Below are 27,438 nucleotides of genomic sequence, written 5' to 3' on the forward strand. Positions count from 1 at the left end.
GTATTCCCTGGACGCTGACCTTATCTGCAGAACATGAGAGGGCCCAGCTCACTATGTTTATGCATCACTTCCTGTTCTCTATGAATGGACAATCCGGGTTGTTCCAATATCAGCAATAGTTTCCTCATTCCTCCAAGCACGCTAACCTCAATCCGATCTTTACATGGCTTATAGGCCTGCTGTTACAGACCTCAGCATTGATATACTATAAATAATGTCCATTTATGGAAAAGACATTTGATGAAAAAAGACTGCACTGTGAATCCCTGTGCAGTCCTAACCAATAAAACTTATGTAAAAGTAAAAAAGCTACAGACTCTGAAAACTTGAAGTCACACTCCCAGAGTGTGTGTGACTGCGTATGTTTCCTCAGGCAGCGTCTGTTTCTAATTGGCACATTTGGCCTTCTCTGTTGATGACATGAAAACAGCAGCATTAGCAAGAGGACACGCATGTTTGAGCAATCTGTCATTAAACAACAACTCTGTGAACGCCACTATGGACCGACCTGACCAGTGTGCTCAGGGGTCAGGGAAACACATACAAGAGTCCCCGTCCAGGATTCCATTCCCCACGTTAAACCACTTAGCACAACATACATCACTTGTTCACTCCGATCTAAAGGTAAAAATGGAAAATGGATGGATACTCCCAGGATGAAAGTTTCCAGAAACACTTAAAGTCCACCTCAGGAGACCACATAAACTGAGTGAAGATCAGGCGCTCCAATTTCAAAGATCTGTGTTTCCTTCAAAGGTGTCGAACGCAAACTTTAGATTGCACAATCAGATCACTGAAACATGAATGAAACTAAGCAAATGTCCAGGTCCTTTCGATGACTACAAAAATCGTATAAAAGTAAATTTAGCATATGATGTGATGAAGACCTGAAGTCAGTAACTGTCTGTGGAGCTGGGCGTCCAGGGGGAATAGGACCTTGTATGTGCTGACCTTCTGCCGTGTCCCACTGGCTGTTCTCTGGTCGGCCGTCTCCATAGAGACGCCGAGGAGACAGAGTTATGAGGCCAGGACAGAGGGAGGGAGTGCGTGTGACAGCTAGCTTTTACACACTGTAACTTTCCCAGCACAAAACAGCGGAAAGGCAAATCGCAGGTCCCAACATGTTGACTACTGCAGCTGAAAAACAACATGAGCAGTCCACCCGATCCGCTCCTCTGGGGAGATCAAATAGAGATTTGAGATTACATTTTCGTTTTACACTTTAGTTTACACCGTATTATGTTTTTCTATGTTGTGACATAGGTTTCATTCATGCGTTGTGTGAGCAATCCTGTCTATTCAGCCCGTCTGCTCCAGAGGTCGAAAAGTCTGTTCCACCTGCTGATGTCACAGCATTTTTATGCCTTTAAAGAAGCTACGTCCAGCCGGCGGGACGTGCACCATGAAATGCATTCCTACATTGCCCCATATGTTACTAGTCAAAATGATAGATTTGGGTAAGACAAAGGTCCTATAAAACGCATGGACATATCCATGTAAAAAATAATGTACAATGTTAATTTTTACAGATATTGTTGACCTGTTTGACATATATGTTCAAGTGGTTTTATTTTTATAGGCTCAGAGTGTGTTTTGGTTCCACCTATCTATTGCAGCTGTGGACCTTTATTTTCATCAAAAAATGTTGGCGAGAATAAAGACAATTATTCTTTTATTCAGTGCTGTAGTTGATAACTTGCCAATAGTGGATCTGATAGTTATACTGATTGTTGTGGCTAAAACTAGAGACTAGGGATGTTACGGTAACCGGTGTAGCGGTAAACCCCGGTAAAAATTTTGACGGTGAAAATGACCGTCTTGTTTTGTGTTTTTACTTTTATCTCTGTGAATAACCGCACCCGCGGTGTCGGCACGGTGAGCCTCACCAGCCACCGTCTCATCTGCTGCAGTTTCCGCGCATGCGCACTTTGTTGTTTGCAACCCAAACAAAACTTTCTCGAAGCTGGAATCATGTCCGACACGACAGCGCGCAGGATCTATCAGCCTCAGAGCTCAGTTTGCGGAGCGTGCAGGAAAAAGTGTCAGCAAATGCAGCAAAACTTCAAACCTCTGACTCACCTGCGTGACCGTCTCCCACAGCTCTATAGCAGTAAGCTAACGTTAGCGTGACCGTCACAGCTCTATAGCAGTAAGCTAACGTTAGCGTGACCGTCTCCCACAGCTCTATAGCAGTAAGCTAACGTTAGCGTGACCGTCACAGCTCTATAGCAGTAAGCTAACGTTAGCGTTTTAGCTGAAATGCTGATGTGGGACTTTGGGTTGAAGGAGAATGTAACGAGTCGCCTCATAGTGCACCGCCAGTACATAAGCCATGTCGCGGACTCTCGCCGCAGTTTTATGAATTTATTAATGATGGCATTTTCCCAAATCTGCAAAGCGAAAGCTCACTGGAAGGACAACAACAATTTTCCTGATATAGACGGTTTATCTTTGTTTCTGACGATGTAACACCCTCGAAACATCAACAACACATCGTTATAGTTCCTTTACTTTGATGTGAAAAGGCTTTGTCTGTACTTTTTTTATGTAACAAGCACTGTTAAACTTTTTTGAAACGATTTCAGTTTGTGTAGGACTATCAATGCTCTCTGAACATATTAACACACATTTAAAAAAAATACCGCGATAATACCGAAAACCGTGATAATTTTGGTCACAATAACCAAATTTTCATACCGTGACAGCCCTACTAGAGACTCACATGCAAGAGTATTATGTAAATTCCATAAGGGACATTAACAGCAATGATTTTAATTTGGCGGTTATTTTACAGGCGAGTGAATCAAAATGACCTGCTTCAGCAAAGGGTTAACCAAGCTTGTCTTGCTAAAAAGCAACAGCACGTAGGATGTAGGTATTAAGTTTATTTACACTACGTTATGAAACAGCAGCACAGCGGTGAGTGCTCGACTCGTGCTTCACAGCAAGAAGGTCTTGGGTTTGATGAATCACAAAACTCACCTACTGTCGATGTGTTTTTGGTCATTTCTAACCGAATAGAGAAAGCTCTCGGCTCCCTGTGCACTGTCTGTAGATTGTAATTGATAGTTACGCTGCTCACAAACATCACGTGACCACAAATTAACCAATCTGATGATCAATAAGGAAGAAAAAAACGGTATTAAATATGTTTGGATGAACCCAGTGGTTAATAACTGGTTTAACTTTGGATTAAGATATGACAAACCACAACCCACATAATCAGATAATCATTTGGCCCAGTTTCAGCATATCTGATATATTCTATGTCCTCAGATGTTCAAGTGTCAAAAGAACCATTGGTCTAACCTCTGGTCTAAATGCACTTCAGCTGAAAGTAATATTGAGTCATCAGATCTCAGCCACTGCTTCACAAAGGACACTATGTTGCCAAAACATAGGGACAGCAATATTTGTGGTTTGCAGGTTGCAAACAGTTTGACTTGGTTGCAATGATCTTCTGTTTCCTGCTGTAGCCTCGCTGTCTGGCTTCAGTTCTGTGTGCTTCTGTAGCAGCTTGATCAGATCAGCTAAGAGCACCAGAGAGAGTTGTCGCCGCTCGCCCGTGAGCATGTCATGAGCAGCGTGTGAAAGTGTTTGCTGGCAGCACATGTGTCCTTGCAGACATTGCATTCCTCACATACTCCTCCTGCTCACACTCGGTGGAATATTTAGCCACGGCGGCCACAGTCCACACCACATTTACCGCCCCCACCGCCCCACAGACCAACGCCGGAACTCTCTCCGCGTTTACATGCAGACCCACCCTGGACTCCAACCGGAAAGGAAGCCGTGCTACCATCGGGTCTGACGTGGGAAACAATACAAGAGCGTATGTTTAATGGTATGATAATACTATGGTGGAAAATCAAAGGTTAATAAAGGCAAACTTCTAACCCTGTGCTTTAGTTTTTTTTTTACTTTAGCGGTTTCGTGAACATAGATATAAACAAAACAGGTCCGAATGGTTCTGGTTTGACCTTCTTGTATTATTCACCATTAAAGCAGCGCCGTCAAAATAAAGGAGGGTATTATTCTAACATTTCACCTGAACAATGGTGTCAGGAGAGAGTCGAAGCCAACAGAGTAACAGGTCAGTTTAAAATAAGCCCCAAACAAAAGCCTCCTCCTTTCCTTTCTCCCTGGATTTAATTGCCTTAATGGTTTTTTTGGTGATTAGGCCGATGGAAAAGGCCAAGACAACAATGAGGAGAGGGCCGCTCCTTTTCCTGAGACTGGCTCAGTGCAGGTGCTTAAAGCGAGCTCACAACAGAGCTACAGCAGTGATGTGAAATGGCACACACTAGGTCCACTAGCCCAGAGGCAACAGCAGCCCCATAGCCCTGCAGCCTCCACACAGCGCCCAAAGGTACTCAGGTCAGAGTAACGTCTTTGTACAAGTACTGAGAAGGAGTGAGTAAGTCAGTGATCACACAAATAAGAATTGCATTTGCTGTATTGTAACATACTGATCTTTTCCTCAAAGTGTTGGAGACCAATGAGCCGAATAATCTGAAATGATGATCCAAACAACTCATTTGAATAGACTCATGCAGTACTATTGTAATCTTTTAGAAGATAAATACTGAAAGAAATGATCCCTGGGACTGGCTCATGTCACGTCCCACTGAAAATGGATCCGCAACCCACCAGTTGAGAACCACTGGCTAAACCACTTAAACTAAACATAATGATGAAAAATATTAGGCCGAGATTATACCATTTATTTATATGAGGAGCAAGTGATAAGTTCTCAAAGGAGTGCAGTACTACAAATTTAACATCTAGTTACATCACATGAAACATCGACCTATATGTCAATAGTAGACTAACATAATTAACTATAATTAACTTACATAATTATAGATCTTGATCTGAATTCTGAGCAGCCACTCCATTCTCCTGAGGCTAAAAATGGAAGCATAAAGACTGGGCACAAAACAATAAGAGTCAAACTGAAAGGGCTGGCTTTTCCATCTCATCATCGTGATGATACTGTCAGTGCACACTGACAGCACAGGCAACACACTATCTGACAACTACTGTGACTCCATTTGCAGTGAACGTTTGAAAAAAGACAAGCTAACACACTTCAGAACATGGAAAGGTCTGAAAAGAGGAAAACCTGACAGGATTAATCAACTTCTCAAATTTCTAACTTGTAACATTCACTTAATGAACAATCCCCAGAATGTTGTTACGTAACAAAAAGTATTCCTTGAAGATTAGAAATGTTTGATGAGATTTTAAAGGCTCCCCCAGCTAAGACTTTACCCTGTGTCTTGGCGCACAGAGCCACTGATTAACTTTTATGAGGGAGATAACGGTCGCACATGTGGGGCATATGTTTCAGAAGGCGGCTGTGTGTTTGGCCGAGAAAGTCAACAGCAAACGCTGCTACAGAAAGTGAAAAGGAGAAACAGCCGGAGGAAGCAGTTCCTTTATCAGAGACACACTTCCCTCTGAGCTGACTGCTGCTGGGTCCTTGGGCAAGACACTTTATGCCTAACAGGCCACTACATTACTGTGCGTCATATTCTATTGGAGCAGGTCAATCCTGGGCTGCCGTTGAGAATGATTCTACAAAATGAATGCCATGAACTCTGGAAAAAACTCCTGGTCTAGAAGACTAGTATAGACGCTGCATTGAGGTGATAATGTGAAGCTTTAGAAGTATACAGAGGGCTGATTTGTTCTACATTGGTTTAAAGTCCCTCTGCTTCCTGTTTCTGCTCCAGTCACTGTCTGGGAGCTGTGGAGTAGGCTCCAGAAAACACAAAGCCAAACCTTTGCCCAGGACTCTTGACCTCTGGTTTTGTTGCTTTTATATGTAACAGGCCACGCCCCCACGTATCGCCGCTCTGCGCCCATGAACGCTTAGTTATTTCTCACTTCATAGACGCAGCCTAATTTGATCGAACAGCACTGCAAATATGAGGCCAAAATAGTTACATTAAAAGTGGCTAATGAAAACTGAGCTTAATTATGAAAATCCAGACCCTTGTACGAAATGCAATGAGTACGAGGGTCTGGTAAAAACCAGGCTACGCTCAAAGTGCTTTACAGCGAGGATCCACTCACCCATTCACTCTCTTGTTAATACACCACCCACGTGGCCTCCAGTGTCTGCGTACATTGAAGTGTGTTGCCCAAGGACACAAAGACAGTGTGCACCTGCAGGACACAGGACCTTCCGATCATGAGACGAGCCTCTCTCTGACGCTCCTGTGATGTGAATGAACGCTGTAGTGAAGGACAGAGCTTCTCTCACTGTGTGTTGGGCTGACCTCCACTCTGCAGCAGCTCCTGTTTGGACAGGACCGTTTACACCGTCTTCAGGCCATTCAGTTCCTAATTCGAATAAATAAGTACATGTCCGGAAATCTGATTATATTATTTTAAATATTTTTATTTTAAAAAGGTATTTTGAGAGACTATACACTGGTCGATAACCTACTCACAGCTGGGAATGAAGAGGTAGAAGTCACATTGTTACGACAATATTAGCTGATACAACATCCATGTTACAGCAGCTCGTGCTTCACCGCTAGAAGGTTCGATTTCCACCTGGACGGGGCCTTTCTGTGTGGACATTGTATGTTCTCCCTGTGTCTATGAAGGTTTCCTCCGGGAACTCCGGTTTCCCCTACCACTAAAAACATGAACAATAGGTCAGGATGAATGATGTGTGTGCGTGAATGCATGGTGGTGGTCAGAAGGACCATTGCCGCTGATGTGATAGTCTCCCCCAGGGGAAACTGAACACCACCGAGTGTGGAGTCAATGTATAATTGTCTCACGCTTTGTGACTATTCTATACTCACGATATATCACAAAGTCCCTAGGGTGACAACTGACAGATTCACAGCCAATAACAAACACACATTGTCAGTTTCAGACAAGATGTTTCTTTTATTCCATTTTAGCTTTGTTTCATTTATAGACAAGATTAGATGACAAAAAACAAATGGTTTACTTAGATTTGTTTAAAATAAAGAACCATACAGTGGGTAATATTGCAATAATATGCGTTAGGGGACACCCCCCCCCGCGCCACTGACGGTGAGCGAGTAGAGCCACATGCTCTGTCACTTTGTCATGGCACCACAGAAACGAGAAAACTTATTTGATCATATTGAACAATTTTGACATAATAGGTCAAATTCATTCAAAACTATTACATTTCATCGGCAGCATTCTGAAGCTCTGAGGTAACTAAGGGGTTCAGATAGAAGGCAATAACAATGGAAGCGAGTAGATCCACTGAAGAAGAGACGATGGGCAGGATCCGAACCCTTTTGGTGAAGGTGTCCGGACCGTAAACCGCCGTGTGGGCTGGCGGATGTAACATTATGCCCTGGTTAACAGCTGAAAAAGTCCACTTTGCATGACATGGACCCTTTAAGTGTAAACATGCAGCTGCACAGGGAGACAGGACCATTGTGCACAAGACGCTAGCCACTGTTAAAGCCTCCTGTCATTACACTTAAATATTTGGACTCGGCTCCACTCGTGTGGTGTGCTGGACGTCTCCAGAAATAACTCGGCGCATTAACAGCTCTGATAAATCCCCACCAAGGCCCGGTCCCAGCACATTCATCACACGAGCACAAAGTGGACAATAACAATAACAGGGTGTGTCTGCTGCTCCGGACCAAACCGCTGCAGAGGCTGCTCACCGCACACTGGACGTCACAACCCACACCCCACTGGACAGGACGGGCTCTGACTGGCAGAGGGACCAATGAGCAGAAGCCTTATCCTGTTCACAAAACCAAAGCGGGTGGAGATATGACCTACATGACATTTCAGCATGTTCAGGTCTCTTAGTGTAGGCCGCAGACTTTCCGGAATATAAGGGGATGAAGATAATGTGGGTTACATTATCTACATCCCCTTATATTCCGGAAAGTTCTAAATCACACAATACCAAACAAATGTGACCCTAACCCAGCTGACTTTTAAAGCAGTTTGACGGTGGGTGTGCATTATAACAACAATATTTCTGTGAAAGGGGGAAAGTTTGATCATTCTTCTCACATCTTCCTCCAGAAGGACTCGTGTTGCAGTTTTGGGGGATTTTCCTCCCGCTGACAAAATGATGTATTCATTAATCATAAAGAATAATAACCAGAAAAGAGTGGTTGTTTAAGGGGCTTATTTATGAAGTCATCTTGAAAGTTTGAAATGTCGAGGAAGTCATCAGTTTGGAGCCCAAAGAAAGGGAACATGTAATGGGCCAATGTTGAAACCTATCATTTATGTATACAGTCTGTGGACAATGGACATGAAATGATTAAACGTTCTCCTAATGATAGTTAAGGATCTGCAGATGGTCCAACTTCAGTGGAAGAGGAAAAGGATGGTCCTGAGGAGTGTCACTAAGCAGACCCCAGTGATTTGTTCAGGGGAAATGTCAAACAAAGTCAGGACTGGACAATGTGAACAAAAAAAAACATTCAAAATCAGTTCTGCACAATGGAAAGAAAGCGATAGAGACAGGACGTTAGGGTGAACTATGGTCACAATAAGCGAATGGTAAACAGCACTATTTTGGAAATACAACAGCAAAATACAGAGAAAAGTATTCTTTGGTTTGGTTTGGTTGAACTATTATCTTGAAAGATCTGTACACCTGTTATGGACCCTTTAAGTGTAAACATGCAGCTGCACAGGGAGATAGGACCATTGTGGACAAGACGCTAGCCACTGTTAAAGCCTCCTGTCATTACACTTAGAATATTTGGACTCAGGTGTACAGATCTTGAAAGATCTGTACACTTGTTATGGACCCTTTAAGTGTAAACATGCAGCTATTATCTTGAAAGATCTGTACACGTGCTATGCTCACCAATTATTTATTGCTCTCACCGGCAGACGTTTCAGGCCTAAGCTCTTCATCCGACTTCATCAAGCCGCAGTTTAGACACACAGCTTCTCTCACATCAGGCAGATCCATTCTAACACCTTCATGGCATTATCTTTAAAAGAAGTCGGCCTGAAACAATGCCGAGTGGAAACAAAAATACGACAGCCTGCGTTAACTTATGACTGTGTAATGACGGCAGAGGAAGGATGCACGCTTAGCAGAGTACAGTGATGAGGCGGCGAAACACATATCCCTGTACAGTAAACAAAACAAGGGATGTTTGAGAAACCTGCTAACCAAGAAATGAGCCGACATGTCGCAGTCACAGTGATATAAACGCTCATGTGATCACAGCTGACTGGCTCCGCATTCGAGCACTCTGAAATATGGAGCGGTTTGTGCGTGAATCACAACCAGACGCTCCTTAAACGTCATTAAGACTGGAGGTACCAGCCCACTGTCTCTGCAGGTTCCCATGTAAACCTAAACCTGAACTATTTTTAAATACAGAATGACAGCAACACGATGAGATCTGTCAGAAACATCCCATCTGCTCCCTGAAAGCTTTTCCATGAATGTGCCCTCTTTCACTGCAGCGTAATGTCAAAAGTGTTTCAAGGAAGTGTTTCAAGCTTAAATCTCTGGAGATCTAAAAAGCTGCCCTAAATAAATGCTTGGTCAGTGTAGTTCTTTGGTATCTCCAATAATGAAAATCCTCATCCTTTCATAAAGTGGTAACACCCTGCCGACTGTGAAACCTGCAAATGCAAATCCACAAGAATCGTATTAACTTCAAACGCCACATCGCCTCCCAAAAAGTGCTCGATGAGAAGTGAACGGGTACACTGGAGATTACATCTTTGGAGCGTCTCTATTATGAGAATTAGGTTTCATCCGAAATACCCTTGTCATCTGTGGAAGAAGTGTTCTGATTAACTATAGATGATGTGTGTTGGCCTGTCCTCTTTCTGGGGAGAGCAGAAGAGCTGACTGGTGCACCGTGTGAGGAATGATCCTTTCCAAAATGACACAGTTTTTGCACCGCAGCGGCAGAGTGGTAAACATTCCTGCCCCAGATCGGTCATCCCATTGGCTTTAAACACTGGGTCAAATGCAGAGGATCAATTTGCAAATGGTGGCAAACCAGCAGAGGAAGTGCTTTATTTTGCTTTATATCTCACTAACAAACTCGTAGAAAAAAAAAAAGAGTGACGAGAAGTCTACCAAATATAGTTTTCCTGTAAAGTTTTGTTATTCCTTTTGTCAGTGTTTTTGTGGCTCTGGATAAACTGCAGTTTGTGAAGAAATGTGAGGCGCAGGCCAAAATTCTCCAAGTCAAGGTCAAAGGAGAGTTTCCAGCAGCAAACACAGACCGAGGCTTTAAAACACTACGCAAGACTGTTACAGCACTTTGGCTTTAGGAATGGGAGATGTGGGCTCAAGAGCATCAATATTCAATGTTTACCTTGATAACAATAAATGACAAAGCAACACGACACAATATGGCTTTAAAGTGGACTTATGGACCACTGAGGATCATCATTTTTAATCAAAAGACCATAAGGACCGAGACACTGGGCTGAAGCTGGAGCTCCCTCTGCACACAGTAGTGGGAATGATGGGCTGTGACTTTCTGCTAACGACATGCTAGTAAATCCACGGTGTAGTGACGAGCCCACTTTGAGTGCAGACGTCTCGGTGTCGGGGCTTCATAACGTTCATGTCCAAACAATGACGTGACAAAATCCAGGAAGACGCACACTAGGGGTGTCACGAATTCAAATTTTGAGTCACGATTCTTAGGAGAGAAAATGTTGCGATTTTACGATAATTCACGATTACCAATATTTTTATGATTACTATTTTATTATTCGGCCACAATAGGCTAGGTTTTATGCTTTAAAAACTTGCTGCCTTGCTTGATTATTTGTCAGATGATGAACAGACAAAGGAAATGTGTTTCTTAAAGGACTGAACAGCTGATTATCACGTGTGTGCGTGCGTGAGCACGTTAGCTTTATGTTTGCCTCCTGAGCCAGTTGGTGGCTGTTTCTGAACATTTGGACAAACTTTACTGGGAATTATACAGTTTGTTACCTTGGACATTTAGAGCAAAGGATTTTCTCCAAGATGTTGTTTAATATTGTACCTATCGTCGCCTTTTGCTGTAGCTTTCCGACGCGAGGCTTTGCATGGAGAACGTCCATCAGCAACAACGGCTCCTTGGTCATCATCTTTCGGATCCCTAAACAGATATACTATTTGCTGTAAGAAACTCCTGTCTTTCCATCAGTGCTGTATTATCTACATTGCAGAACACTCAACAATATCATGTTTATTCAGATTTACCATGTTCTTGAATAATCATTGCAATAAAAGGTCTAGTTTGTTCTAATTAACTGAATATCACAGCGGACAATATAAAACAGTCAAATGTTTATACTGTACTTGGCGATTTAACCTACAACATAAACAATTAAAAGACTGGACTTGGCCCATGACCATCACGTTAAACACTGTCTGTTTCTGCCTTCATCAACAGTAGCAGTCACTGCTGTCACATTCAAGAGCATTTATTCAAAGAAAAATGTAAAAACTGGGCTTTAAAATTCCTCTAAATATATCCATGGGTCAAGTACAGATAGGAAACATGTAACTCAACAGGCGCCATTGGTATAATTTAATTTTGTTGAAGAATTTTTAGGAGAAAAAAAATGTTTAATAGCCAATGCTAACTGATATATGTAAACCAATGGACGCCGCTAAGCTAACGTTATAGCCACAATCGCAAATTCTAGTTTCTATAAAAATCGAAACTAGTAATCAGATCCTACAGTTAATGGGACAAATTAGACCTTTAATTACAATGATTTCTACAATGATCCTACACTTCCACAACGGATGCATTTAGTTTTACAATTTTATTCAGGCTTTAAGTGAGTGCTTTTAAGTTCTAGTGTAAGCTTCGATGGCAGCGCAGCCGGTTCCTTCTTGTGCTCTTGGAGCAAGCAGGTGGGGGAGGGGCCGCGGAGGGCAACCCTACGCAGGATTACTGAAAACTGCCAGAATTAAGTCATTTACTAGTCGGGAGGTGGGCGTCATCTCGGAGACTTCTGAAGGCCATGATTGACAGGTGGAGTAAGTGCATGGTCGCCCAACAGGGCAGCTAAAACATTAAACTAACAAGACATATTGCACTGATAACAGCCATCTTCTGCTGCTACTACACCTTTTCATCAGAGGTGAGCGAAACTGTTTGGTGAACATGAAGCATAAAACATAAACTATAAAAACAATTGGAGTCTATGAATGGAGTCATGTATGGTTTTGGGATTGAGTGCGGGCAAACTCCCAGACTGTTCTCCTTTTGAACACAAAGCTGGCTGGCCGGGCTAGTCATGTAACACTCCAGGTTTGTTTTTGATGAGGCAACTATTTTATGACTTGGTTAAAAGCAAATGTCACCGTTAATAAGACAACATCATTTACAGTGAAGCTTTGATATGAACTTTTCATTATTAAACCAAGGGTCTGAGCCAATGGGAGAGGAGGGATGGAAAGAAGGCGCAGCTGGTGGTGACGCTCTCTTGATGAGTGAAACAGAAAGTGCTCCAAGAAACTGACTCTGCTCTGCCAAGATGCTCCTGTGGACTTCAGTTAAGCCCTCAAGCGTCATGCTGTGCCCTTTTTCTACTAGTAGAAGTAGAAGTGTTTGAAAAGTGTATAAATCGTAGCTAGTGATTAGTGCTGGTCAGGACAGTTTCTAGCTTCACAGTCGACTTTAAAGGATCTGTATCATGCCATTTTAGCCATTCCAAAGTTAAGTATAGGCATTTGTATGAATGATTGTACCTCTACCGCTACTGAGCACTCATTTTTGTGATAAATATAAGTGTTTTCTGGAGGTATTTTTCAAACCCGGAAGACACAACGCTTCGATTCAGTTAACTCCGCCCCCTCTCTCCGCACATACGTTACCGTAATATAAATAAACAGCAATAAGTGAATACTTTACAATGCAGTTATAAGGAGTTGACATCTCCAACACAGCTTCATAAATGGCTAACACACAAGCTAACCCGCGTTTGGATTAGAGGTTAGATTTTAGGCCCGAGCCCGAGCCCGGCCCAAACCCGACCCGAATTCGGGCCGAGATATCATGCATGAGAGTCGGGTTGGGTCGGGTTTTAATTTTTTTTAATTTTATTAATTTTTTTATCTCGAAAAAGATACACGCATCACCTTTTTAATTTCATTAATACGAAATCTGATCATAACCTTCTTTAAAATGGACGAATAGTTTAGTACTCTCGTGGAAAGACATAATCTTCAGTAACAATTGTTATTAAGCAGCACGAGCAGAGCATGCAGTGCACGTGAACGTGGCCCCCGCCCCCGCCCGCAGCATCAATCTCACAAATATGATTGCGCGCTTCAGTCAGGTCTGACTCTGCAGCACTCCACGCACGGGCTGTCCGGTCTGGTCTTCTGCAGACCTTTTGGGCAGAGCTGCGGTGCATGTGTGCGTGAGCCCATCCCTCCCTCCCCCACCCCCGCCTCGAGGCGCCGCGCTTCTGGCAGCAATAAAATGAAAAAATAACGTCGGGTTTATTTCGGGCTCGGGTCTACATTCTACGATAATTGGTCGGGCTCGGGTCGGGTCGGGCTTTATGCCCGCGGGCTCGGGTCGGGTCGGGCTGAATTTTTTGGGCCCGATCTAATCTCTAGTTTGGATTAACTCACCACGCTGGTCCATCGCTGTTTACATTATGGGACTCGCGTTGGTTATAAAAGTTAATCCACTTTGATTCTGGTGAAGGTTCACCAAACATCCATCAGAGACAGTCACAGAAAAACAATATTTTGGTGATAGTCGCTGAATCCCGGAGAAAAAAACAACTTCTGACGGGAGTGGCCTCTTCTTTAGGAAGGTTGAACCATAGACTGTATATAGTCCTGTCCACGTAGCCAAACACGCTTCTTTTTCTCCGTGACATTATCGTTAGGTAGAATAAAGAACAGGTGTGTCCAGAATAGGTTATAACGAGCTCCATCTTCAGCTGCAGCGCAAACATGACGTCTGTTCAGACGCTCAGGGGATGTGTTTGTTTTGGCCACAGCTGACCTGGAAGCACCTCTGGCACATGCTTTCTTTTTCTTTTTTTTCCTTTTCCTTTATTTATTTATTTCTTACAACAGAAATAATGAAAAGGGTGGTTTACAAATTAAAATCAGGCCGTAAGCATAGAATTAAGACATTACATTACAGACGTCGAGCACTTCCGTTCCGCTGTGACGACACAACTGAACACTCAGTCGTTCACCAGGAGAGGGCGGAGCCTCAGAGAGCAGGATTCAGGAGGATTACTGAGAGCTGCGTGAATGAAGCCACAAACCACTCTGGGGGTGTTTTTGATAAGGAAATAGCATAACAACATGGCTAAAAGCTCCAAAAAGTCGATTTTGCATGATATAGGACCTTTAACATCTTGGACTCAGTAACTAACACTGCCTTACAACAAATTTGGGGTCTAAGTTTTGTGAGCTGATTTAATGTACATCACGTTGGTTTTGCCCTCGGCCAAATGTTGCCGAAGGATATTTATTGTCTTTATAATGTCTCTGTCCATAGTTCGGGGGAGACTGGGGTTGGTTGGAACATCATCTGCATTTACGCTTATTTAAAATGAAAACTACAAAAACAAAACAACCCCCAATATAAAATGTATCAGATTTAGTGGAAAACAGATTCTATTTAAAAATCCATGCAGCACAAAAACCTGACCTGATGAAGAAAAGGGATGTCAGGTTCAGATTCTGTGTCACAAACAAATGTTCAGAAACATTTAAGACACCTCACAAAACCTCACTCCACTTTTTCTCCCCAATTTAATCCTGATCATTTTTTCCCCAATCATTTTGGAGCATGCCTGTGCCACCATGGAAGAATAAATCCATTGTCCTGGTTATTCAGTATAATAAATGAGCCGACATCAGTCTTTGGGCACATCCTTTTATTGAAACCAGACCTGACCAACTGCTGCCACCTCAGCTCATCCAAATCCAGGTGGTCACAGTTTGTGCCCACAGAGTCGTTAAGGTTACTTTCAACGGCATCTTTAGGACTTAACAGGAGAAAGACAACCAATGTGATCAACAGTGGACGAGCCCAGATAGCTGTAAAAAACATGTTTACAGTCCATTTTGTTTGAGTAACAATGTAAGACGCCTTGATTGGTTAAAGCCATTGACTGTAAAATTAAGAATGGACAGAGGGCGCAGGCTAACTGAAGCTTGTTCATGCTAGCGAGCTGACTGGGCCGTGTTAGATAAAGCTAAAGATGCTAACAATACTGTATGGCTCAACATTCTGTCAAATGTGGAGCGAAAAAAATTGACCCAACTGGAATGGAAGATATATAAAAAGTATTTTTTGTGTCTCATCATTTTAAAGCCAGGTAGAGTGATGATGATGATGACATACCAGTTTCCTCAAATAGGAGGTGAACATGCTCAGAAAGCAGCATGAACCCAAAACTAGTGTTGCCAGATCTTATGGCTAAACTGAGAAATCTGTCCCCCAATCAAATACTAAAGTGCCAGTGCTGCTGAGCGAACTGTGTGCACATGTCATGTTTAAAGTACTACAAGTGTACTCTACAAACATTACCTTTAAGCTTTCCAGGTTGAGTTGTGACTGTAGCGCCGTTTTAAACCAGCAGCAGCACATTACAGCCATGGCCTTAAAGCACGTGCATGACAACAGAAAGCACTGGTTACCACGAGCCACGCTCCTCATACTGAAGAAGCGCCAATCAGTGCGAAATAGTGTCAGTTTTGTGCCTCGAGCTAAAACCAAGCCATTATCTGAGCACAGCCTCGCTGGAGTATTTAAATGTCTTACATGAACGTGTGAAGTGAGCACATGTGGATTAACGTGCAGCAGACTGACACTCACTGTGCCCCAGATTCAATATATAGACACAAGACGATCCAAAACCAGCTCCTGCCACGCTACTGAAACATTGGCAAAGAGCGGCTCATTCCATGAATGCCTCAGGACAGACATGGGCCAAGAGAGCAGCATGTGGCGTCATGTCACCACAACCGGACAGCCACACTCCCCTTACCGAAGCTCCATCACAGTAAAGGTCCAATGCATTATTCAGGCTTTGTGTTTTACAACTCCAGGGTATAAAATCACATTAAAATGTTGCTCCTTTGTCAAAAAAAAAAGTTTACCGTTGGGTTACTTATGCATGATATAGTCCATAAACCTTAAGCATGTTGTTAGCTAAAAATGAAAAACCTGTATAGTTTGATCAGTCCCACCGCTGCCTGCAGAGGGCTCTCCAGGTCAATGGGAAATCCAGGCCAACACAGTCCTCACTCTGGATCATCAAGGTCTAGATGTCTCACGGATCAGAATTTATGATACAGATCCATCTGGATGTTTGAGGATGAATAATAATGAAGCGTGTCCCAAAACAATGCTTTTGAACCACATATGTCACATATATTTCCGTGTTGTCCCAACTCCAGAGTGAGTATGTTGAAGGTATTTGGATTTCAAAAAAATGGAAAAGCTCTTCCAAGAAAACACAAGGTATGTGTTTTTGACAAATGATAGTCCATTTCAAATGGCATGAGCTAGGGGTGTAACGGTTCACGGGGATGTATTGAACCGTTCGGTTCGGCCTGTTCGGTTCGGTCCACTTGCGTACCGTTTCGGTGTATTATTTTCATTAAATAATGTAAATTTATTATTAGCGTCATATTAAGTGCCGCGGAACAAAGTTCCTACGCGAGTTTCCGCACGGACGCTATTGAGTGACGTACATTGAAGCTGCACGAGTAGCCGAGAGAAACTACAGGCGCTGGCTTTAAGTATTTGATTAAAAGTCTTGAGCCTCGCTACAATATCCCGTCACGTCCGCACTTCAGCCAAAAAGTTACACCAGCGCTCAGAGCCGGTTCTTCCTATACGCAAACTACGCAAGGTGCGTAGTGTTGTTTCACTGATTAATCAACGCATTGTTGTTACGGGGACAGGCTCTTCCAGCGCGCACTCACTCTCCGCCTACTTCGCCACATATAACACCAAAACGGAGTAGTCTGGTGAAGTGAATGAGCAGGAGAGACCGACCGCCTTCCCCTTGTCTCAGCCCAAGCGCGAGTGCTTCTCCGCTCGTGTCCCGCTCGGCGTCTGTCTCCCGGTGCTTCGCCTCATGCGCGGCTCCTCCGCGGCTGCATCATGTCACCTGTGTCCCGGGCGCTGCTCTCATGTTTTCTCAGTAGTTTGGCGAGTAGACGAGAGTAAAAAGCCGTTCACTGTGGCCTTTTTGTTGAGTTGAATCCACATGGTTCTCATGAGTTACAGTAACTCTCATTATAAGAGTGCAATTTATTTAAAATATCACCCAAATGGGTCACTTTTATTTATTTTATGCAAGAATTCTATTGTGTATTGGCAGCTTTTCAAAAGAAAAATTTTGTTAGTTCTTATTTATTTGTACCGAAATTAACCGAACCGAGCCCTCCAAAACCGTGAACCGAACTGAATACAATTTTAGCGTACCGTTACACCCCTAGCATGAGCCCTTTAAATTCAATATCTTTTGTCTGACTACAAGTGAAAACAGATCAGAGCGTGAGTGAGTGAGTATTAAATGTCTCAGGAAATCCAGGAGGACTTGTCTGCTAAAGTGGTGAATTTGCAGGAAGTCGACTGCAAATGGGCAAACAATCTGATACAAGTGGTTTCAGACCATCTCCTGCAGTAATGCACTAATGACACCACACACGGACGGCCCGACCCAACCCAGTCACAAGGAAACTGAGCAGGGGTCAGTGTCGTGAAGGATTTATACAATATTACTACTCTCATCTACTCATCCACGCCCCTACTCTCATCCACGCCGCTACTCCCATCCACGCCGCTACTCCCATCCACGCCGCTACTCCCATCCACACTACTGCTACTCTCATCCACTCTACTGCTACTCTCATCCACACTACTGCTACCCTCATCCACACTACTGCTACTCTCATCCACACTACTGCTACTCTCATCCACACTGCTACTCTCATCCATACTGCTACTCTCATCCACACTACTGCTACTCTCATCCACACTGCTACTCTCATCCATACTGCTACTCTCATCCATACTGCTACTCTCATCCACTCTACTGCTACTCTCATCCACACTACTGCTACTCTCATCCATACTGCTACTCTATTAAATTTATTAAATTTATTAAATGTGTCAGGAAATCCAGGAGGACTTGTCTGCTAAAGTGGTGAATTTGCAGGAAGTCGACTGCAAATGGGCAAATAATCTGATACAAGTGGTTTCAGACCATCTCCTGCAGTAATGCACTAATGACACCACACACGGACGGCCCGACCCAACCCAGTCACAAGGAAACTGAGCAGGGGTCAGTGTCGTGAAGGATTTATACAATATTACTACTCTCATCCACGCCGCTACTCTCATCTACACTACTGCTACTCTCATCTACACTACTGCTACTCTCATCCACTCTACTGCTACTCTCATCCACTCTACTGCTACTCTCATCCACGCCGCTACTCTCATCCACGCCGCTACTCTCATCTACACTACTGCTACTCTCATCTACACTACTGCTACTCTCATCCACTCTACTGCTACTCTCATCCACGCCGCTACTCTCATCCACGCCGCTACACTCCAATCCATACTACTACTACTTTATTGAGTATTAATTCAAAACATTCTTTTCTTGAGGTACTACAATCTCCATCTTTATTCATGGCTTTGTTTTGTCCTATTAAAGCACTTAAAAGAATCAGCCAGGTCTAAATAAGTCAGGAAAACACGCATTAAGATGATCTCGTCAGACACATTCACAAAGATACTGTTCAATGCTGGCCGGTGAAATAACTGGTACGTACCAAGCTGGAGCCTCCAGTCCAGTAGAGGAAGAATCCATCAGGGTCCACTTTGAGGGTGACCAGGGTGGGGGGCCCGCTGTTTGGCTCCTGTGAACAGAGGACAGACCTTAGAGGTGAGCACAGAGCACATAGGGTTTATTTCATTAACTGTATCAACAACAGCAAGGCTTTTTGAAAAATGTATGTTGCACAGTGAAAGAAACAAAAGAAGTGAAATTGAGGATAGAAGGACTCCTAGCAAAACCCGGTCCATAAACAGACATTAAAACAAACTGAAGCAATATCTAAGTAGAGAAAGGAGCCGTGGGACAACTTCGCTGCCAAGTCACGACTGGTAAATCCATTTAGCATGTTACACCGTCCAAATGCTTTATGTTGTTTATGTTGTTCATCCCAACTGTTTTGGACGACACAATCCTGTTTTAGCCTTAATATCAATAATAAGTGATTCAAATAGCATTAAGGAACACTAGGATAACTGCTCGGGCACAGACTCAACAAACTAGATCAAGTAGCGCTGTGAGCAAGGCCACCATGTGTTCACACATTGTGGGGGGAAAAAAACATGATGTTGTAGCTTGAGACAGGGACAAAGAGTTTAAAAAGAACTGCTGTCCAACCAAAGACGAGCCATGACATATATCTGGCAGTGTCTGATATTTTGGACACTGTTTGCAAAGTGAGCAATCCTCTCGCTGCAGGTTGGATCCCTGTCTAAGCCTGTCAACAAAATACAATATAGCGCAAAGGCAGAGTGCAAAACAATAGTACAGGCATGAACAGACAGACAGTTTTACTGTTATAAGTGTGCACTGTGATGGGGGTGATGGGGTAAAATGGAGCGAATCCATTCGTCACAATCGAATCAGAAAATGGCATATTATATTTTCTGAAAAGCAAGCAAGTCTTGGATTTGTTAAGCAATTCATATTTCAGTCTCTTTCCACATGTAACTATTTCTGAACTTTCTTTATAGTAATGCAGTAAAAAGAGCTTCTTCCTTGAGTATATTGTAAAATCAGACACTGTGCTGTGCCTTTTACTCTGTGGTGACGGGTACAGAAAACGAGCAGCGACCTTGAACAGAAGAGCTGTAACTGCTGTAACTGTCTGGGCCACATTCTGCACAGTCTAATGACAGGATGAAGTGTGCTTCACCAGGTCGTCCGTTCCCACACACACACCACGCTCCCACACATGACTCACACCCTCAGCAGCAGCAACATGACGGGATGAAGCAACAACACCAGGAATGTGACACTGCAGGACGACTCCGATGAGGGTTTTTTGCCCCAAAGTTTCTCAGATCAGGAGGACTGAACAGAAAACTTTTTTGGTCTAGACTGGCCCTCCACATTTCCTTTGGAAAAGGTCTATTAGTAAATTCTAAATTATATAAAGTACCCGTCAAAAGTTTGGAAACGCTTCTCTGTAATTTTCAACACTATTTCCATTATGTGATTCTCATTAAAGAATGAACACATGGAATTATGGAGAAAACAAAAATGTTTTATATTTTAAATTCTTCAAAGTTGCTGCTCTTTCTCAACGAGCTTAATAAGGTCGTCACCTGAAATGGTTTAACAGTCTGTGAAGTCATAGCCATTTCTGTGATGATTGTGAAGTTTCACCTTTTTGTGGTTCAAAACATAATTCCATATGTTTATTCATAAATGAACGGCTTCAGTGAGAATCTATGATGTAATGTCCTGCCCTCGGCTCCTCTACTAGAAACAATAAATTACCCTCAAAATATACTTCTATATCTGCTGCTCTGGAATTGCAACATCCCCTTGGCTCCGCTCATGTGTATTACCTGTCTGCCCACGGTCGGTGGGATGACCAGGTTTTTTGTTCTTCAAATGTTTTCATTCATTGCATTGTGCAAGTCTGCACGATTTTAGATTCAATTGCCCTAATTGTTGTTTTTGTCTGTGTCTGTCTTACATGTTGTCAGCAGCATCTGCACTATGTGCCCAGAACAAATTTCCATTTTGGAAAGATGTAGCCTGAGCAGAATGAGGAGCACAGACTGAAGATGAGTGGACATTGATATTTATTCCATTTATTATGTGGACCGATACACTTGTCACAATCCAATATGTGTTACGATACTAAGGGGCCAATGCGATACACATTGCAATACAGTGGTAATTATGATAAGTTACAGTGGCAAGAAAAAGTAAGTACATGGTTTGGAATTTCTAAAATTTCTGCCTATCCATCCATCCATCCATTTTCTTCCGCTTTATCCGGGGCCGGGTCAGAGATGCCAGAGATGCCCAAACTTCCCGATCCACACACACCTCCTCCAGATGTTCTGGGGGGACCCCGAGGCGACACCAGGCCAGCTCGGAGACATAGTCCCACCAGCGTGTCCTGGGTTTTCCACAAGGCCTTGTCCCACTAGGACATACCTGGAACACCTCCCGCGGGAGGCGACCAGGAGGCATCCGGAACAGATGCCCTAGCCACCTCAGCTGCTCCTTTCGACGTGAAGGAGCAGCACCTCTACTCCGAGCTCCTCCCGGGTAACTGAGCTCCTCACTCGATCTCGAAGGGTGCGCCCAGACACCCTGCGAAGGAAACTCATTTCGGCCGCTTGTATTCGCGATCTTGTCCTTTCGGTCATGACCCAAATCTCATGACCATAGGTGAGGGTGGGAACGTAGATCGATTGGTAAATCGAGAGCTTTGCCCCGACTCAGCTCCCTCTTCACCACGACAGACCGATACAGCGACCGCATCACTGCTGACGCCGCACCGATCCGTCTGTCCATCTCACGCTCCATCCGTCCCTCACTCGTGAACAAGACCCCGAGATACTTGAACTCCTCCACTTGAGGTAAGGACTCCCCACCGACCTGAAGAGGGGAAGCCACCTAATCTCAAATTTCTGCCTAAATTAAACTAATACCATCCAAACATTTATTGATTGGCCATAACATGTAAACGTTCACAGGAGAGTGTGGGATAAGTAAGTACACCCCTGAATCTCACTGAACTGCAGCAGTTTTGTAAAGAGGAATGTCCTGTGAATGTTCTCCTGTGAATGTTTACATGTTATGGCCAATAAAAATATGATCAAATGTAAATGTTTGGGTGGTATTAGTTTAAGCAGACACTGTTTACTTATTCTTATGATTATGATGATCAGAAAACATTTCGGCAGAAATTTTAGAAATTCCAAACGGTGGACTTACTTTTCTTGCCACCGTATACATTTACCTTAAAATGTGTAAAAAGAAAACAGTCATGTATCCACAGTTTATAAGCCAAAAGCCATTTGACATTGGAGTGAACTTGAACACAGGTATTGAAAGTATTGCGATACTTGATAAAGTACTTGGTGCAATACCAAGTATTGCAGCAAGCAAAACTTCCCATACGGACAATTCGGCCAATCAGCATGAAACAATAACGCTTGACCTCATTTTGACTTTAGTGCCAACGCTAAATGCAACAGTAAAAAGCCCCAGTGAAAGGACTTACTGCTGGGTAGGTATGATCACTTCACTCAGCTTGTTTACACTTGAAGCAATGTGTAAATCAAGCCCTTTTCTAAGAGTCCAGCCGTAAAAAAGGAGCAGTAAAGTGATCATCTCCATGGGCGGCCCATAGCTCTTACCACTAAACATACCTTGAGTTTAGCCTCCAGGGTCAGCTAATGCACATCAGGTCAAGGGAGGAAAAAAGGGGAAGAAGACAGCATGAAATCAGAGACTGTCAAGAGCACGTCATGAGACCGTCTGGGCAGACTGCTGTGAAACAGGATTACCAAAGAGCCACACTTTCTGCTGCAGCTCCACACTTTACATCAGCTTGATTTTCACAGGACAAGAGGACTGTCCTGTATATTAAGCATTAGTGCAATATGGAGGTTATTTCATATAACTCACAATACACCGTTTAGTGAGACTAGAAAATGTTTATAATCATGATACAGCACAATACAGAGGTCTGCCATTCAAAAATAACAGATTCATCTAAAACCAGATCGCAGTGACTTCTTTTCTTTACACACCAAGTCAAAAACAGTCAAGATGGCGCCCCTCCGTAAAAAAGGTTTGGATAAAAGGGGATTTGTGGCCGAGAGGTTAAAGTGATGGACTCGAAAAAATGTTCAGATAAACATTGTTTGTACTGTGACTAAATTAGGGACTTCATTAATTCACTCGCTTTAGTTAAAAAAGATGACGCAATAGAATTGAGGCCAGTAAGTGATAGTGTCAAAGTTTTCATGATCTCCTGGTGCGATGACTGAACAGAGGGAGCTGTGATTGGCTCAGAGCAGGCACAGAGCACGCCCCCAGAGCACAGCGTTTATTCATCTCCAACTTCTTCAGACCTGTGCACCACAATGCGCTTAAACCTGGGAGCCAAGAAGATCTGTAGCTTTACACGTTTATTTAAATACTTTCCTACCATACAACACAGGTTGGATTTTTAATCACGGAAGAGTTCGTCCGATTTGAAGTGAAAATTCTCTGTTGACAGTCAAACCATGAAAGAGTTCTTCTGCTGGTGCTGAAACAATGGGATCTGTCTCCGATCCCATCCAGGCCAGGTCCACGGGGACGTCTTTGTGAGCTGGCATTTTCATTCACGCTTGGCCTCCTTGTTCTCCCTCTGCCTGTGAGCCTGTGAGCCTGTGAGCCTGTGAGCCTGTGAGCCTGAGAGCCTGTGAGCCTGAGAGCCTGAGAGCCTGAGCCGGAGTGTGGGCCGGGGCGTGTGATGGTGTGCACTGTGCAGAAGAGCAGCTGTGTGCACCGCTTCCAGCTCACAGCACTGGCTCACCATTATTTCAGTAATAATTGAAATCACGAATATTAAAATGAATATTTGTCAATGGAAAAACTGTTTATTCTATCTTATAAAACAAACAAAGCTTTTCAAGAAAATTCATTTGGCAGATATATACATATAAATTCTTTGAACACGAAATAAATAATTTACATTGCAGTTAACAAATACATTGTTATTTAACTGTTGTATACTTATAAAGTGCCCTAGAATTGTAGCATTTAAATCAACAATTTCACAAAAACTGCAAAAGATAAATTCAAGTACTGTAGTACTGTAGTAATTATAGGCCAACATATGTTCCCTTTTGTTAAAGGGATATTTCAGGATTTTTGACATAGGGCCTAATTTCCTAGTTATCCAGAGTGTTGCTGATTTCTGGAGATTTTTTTTTTGTAATTCATGCAGTTCTTATGTTTGAGTTTCATGGCGCTAGGCTAATGCAAGGCTAGCGCATTTCTATGGTATCAGCTAGCCTGCATTAAAAGCAGTCTGACCCGCTCCACAGAGCACCTGAGGCAAATCACTTATAACACCAGACTAACCATATAAACGTCTGTGTCCATAGAACCATGTTTGGAATATAACTGACCTGCATCAATGACCTTCATGAATGATTGAGGGACTATTTTCTAGCAGATCCCTCCGCCGCTGCGTAGCTTATACAACCACGAAGCTAATGCTGCTCAAATATAAGTTATTTTAAATGATTCTATGGACACAGACATTTCTATGGTTAGTCTGGTGTTATAAGTGATTTGCCACAGGTGCTCTGTGGAGCGGGTCACACTGTTTTTAATGCAGGCTAGCTGACATCGTAGAAATGCGCCAGCCTAGCACTAGCCTAGTACCACGTAACTCTCCAAACAGAACTGCATAAACTTAAAAAAAATATATCTCCAGAAATCAGCAACACTCTGGATAACTAGGAAATGAGGCCCTATGTCAAAAATCCTGAAATATCCCTTTAACACATGCAATACTGTATGAGAACAATGCAAGTTACAAACAAAACTCCCAAAGCTTCAAAGGATTTTAGCAAGAAAGATCAGCTGTTCTCGTGATCTGGCTTGAAGGAAACGGGACACTGAATGTTTTTCCGAAGATGAGCTTGTTGCTGGAATGCAACGATACTTCCTACTTCCTATACTTCTCGTTTAGAAAGCCTTGGGTAAAGCTTGTAGAATTCGCCATCACTCATGATCCAAGAGGTTAGATTGCAGGTAGGACTGCAGCTCCAAAGCCATGACCTGCTCCTGTCGCAGTCACTGGTCCTTCTGCACCATCTGTGCTGGGCCGGTCGAGCTGCAGTGCCCTCCCCGATCAGCATCACCACCTCCAGTCATCTCAGGTGAGGCAATCTGCAAATAAAGATACAGACATAAATGATTAGAATGAGAAAAGAATGTGCACATGTTTCTTTTATTGTTGTTTAAAGTATATATAGGCTAAAGAGTAGATATGGTAATTACCATCAGACTCTTCTTCTCTGCTGTCAGGTGGTCTTCACTCGTATATTTAGGTCTGAAGGCTCCTGTACTGCAGCACGTCTGTACTTGCCATTGAGGTCCAGTATTTTTCTTTTGCTTTAGGATAGCTCAGTTCGGTCCTCCTCAGGTCTCATGGTGTGATTGAACAGGTGGAGGGGGACTTTGATGAAAGAGACACGGATGTCTCTACTGAGAGAGAGCATCAGTGAACTGTCCCAGGGGAGTCAGGGCCACTGGCCACAGTACATGGGGATGAAAAAGGACAGAAAGGACCTGTTTTGATGGACTTTAATGGAGGAACATAACACATATATTAAAGATAAAGTCATCAATTCTGACAAAGCTATCTGAAAATATACATGAGATGAGTAGTTTTAACTTGGATTTGCCATTTTAATAAACGTGTGTGTTTACAGTGTAAGTTTCGTGGGCCTGTTGGAGTAAAAGGCCACTTTGGATAGACGTGCTATGGGGACTACATTTTGACCCACATCATATCATTATTTCTTCAATGTCCATCCATTTCAGTGAGCTGCCAGAGTGACGCTGGCTTACAAGCTTCTCCTCCTTCTACTCCATGCAGCCATGGCGGCCTTCAGGCCATTGGTGAGGTTTGCTCCTGTGTGGTTTTCTGGTAGGAAAGATGCCTAGAGACATGTTGCGTTGCAAGTTAAAATCGATGAAATGAATTGTGAGGTCGATAAAAGGCTCCATCGTGCGGTTAGACCACAGCGAAGACGTCTGCCACCAGTGGTTCTTTAGCCCCCTTACTGCGACGGTCCTCACATTAGGCAGAGAGAGCCGCTCGGGTAAAATGATGCCTTGATGTCCAGTGTCTTCACCATTTGTCAGACGCCCGCTTTGTCCGTGGTGTTAATGGACCACACACCTTTAGGAAAAGTCCCTCTGAAGTTGATGAGCAGGGGGATGCAGTGTAGAGTGACTGAAGATTGTGCTGCGATCAATTTTGTAGGCGGAATTGTCTCTTTCTTTTTTTGGTTTTCATAGCATTATTGTAAACTCCCCAGTGGTTAAACCTTAAAGAGGGGATATTCTGCTTTTTTCAGTCACATAGCACCAGTCTATATCTCACTACAATGATGACGAAACCTTCTGTTGATCTGTAAATGCAGTAAATTAGAATAACTGCCTTGTATAAAATGTCTCTCTCAAAATGGCTGTAGTGAATGTCTTGAAATAGGCCTCTGTCTCTTTAAGAACCTCTGAGCCTTTCCGACACGCCCCCTCCACACGCTGTCTGTGGCATCAGTGGGGAGGGGGTTCTGCTGAGGAGCAGTGGTTGGTTACTCGGCTGGTGACGAAAGCTCGGAGGCGTCTCCAGGAGGTGGGGGCGTTCCTAGGACTCAGGCAAACCTATCCCTAAAATGGCCGCTATCAGAGTTTTTACAGATTACTCAAAAATACGTGAATGTGCCAAGGCAACACTTCAGGCATGTTTTTAATGAGGGAATGACATAATAACATGATGTAAAGCTTGAAAAAGTCCATTTTGCATAATACCCCCCCTTTAAATGGTTGAAAAGGTTTGTTGTGCTGTCAGTAGGTGCAGACACAGCAATGAAACACTTCCCGTTGTAGAACTGAATTTTACTTGCCTCGTTTGCTTGTTTAGTAAGGGTTTCTGGTTCTCATTCTATGTTTCAAGACTGCTAGTATTAATAATCGCTTTTTATGGCATTTTTGTTATCGAAGAGTAATATTCTAAATGGTAATCGAATTTTGATGAACTGCACAGCCCTAGATTGTAATATCCTTACGGTAACACGATGCCATATATTCAAAATAAGCCACACAAAGTATGATTCTTTTTCCATGTATATAGTATCATTGAGTTACTGGTTCTTCATTCTAAATATGCAAATACAACTACATTTCTCTCATCCTTTCTGACAATTTGCCTAAAACGGCTAAAAAACAAACACGGTTAATGTGGGCACGCTCCTGTGCCATGTCTCTGCTCTATGTAAAAAGGATGGAAATGAGAGCCAAAGCCAGTGCATCTTTCTGTTTAAGCAAAACTCAGGCTGAGGACCTGGGCACAGTGCCCGACAGGAGAAAAGTTCCCTTTGAGAGTCTAAAACTTCACACCAAGAACTTCTGTTGAAGTCCTGGAGAAGACAAACTTTGTATTTATGAGAGCTCATCAATTTAAAATAACACAATTCCTTTTAACCTCAGGTCTCAGATCCTTTAAATACCGTGTCCTGCATCAGTGGCAACAGTATTTTGTAAACAGAATACGGAAACAGGCCTAGTATTTGCACAGAGTCAAAACAAGCAGGATAGCTTCAGTCGCACAATGTTATTACTATTACT

General features: G+C 43.1%; 1 protein-coding gene across 3 annotated transcripts in view; it reads right to left on the bottom strand.

The window, feature by feature from the left end:
- plcb3 (phospholipase C, beta 3 (phosphatidylinositol-specific)) overlaps positions 1 to 27,438 on the bottom strand; it is an 86,591-nt gene that overhangs the window by 43,050 nt on the left and 16,103 nt on the right. For all 3 annotated transcript variants that reach the window (XM_079579571.1, XM_079579570.1, XM_079579569.1), the window contains exon 2: positions 18,809 to 18,895. In XM_079579571.1, coding sequence (XP_079435697.1) covers positions 18,809 to 18,895 — 87 coding nt within the window. The remainder of the gene's footprint in view (positions 1 to 18,808; positions 18,896 to 27,438) is intronic.

The sequence above is a fragment of the Gobius niger genome, assembly GCF_951799975.1.
Source record: "Gobius niger genome assembly, chromosome: 21".
Taxonomy (NCBI): Eukaryota; Metazoa; Chordata; class Actinopteri; order Gobiiformes; family Gobiidae; genus Gobius; species Gobius niger.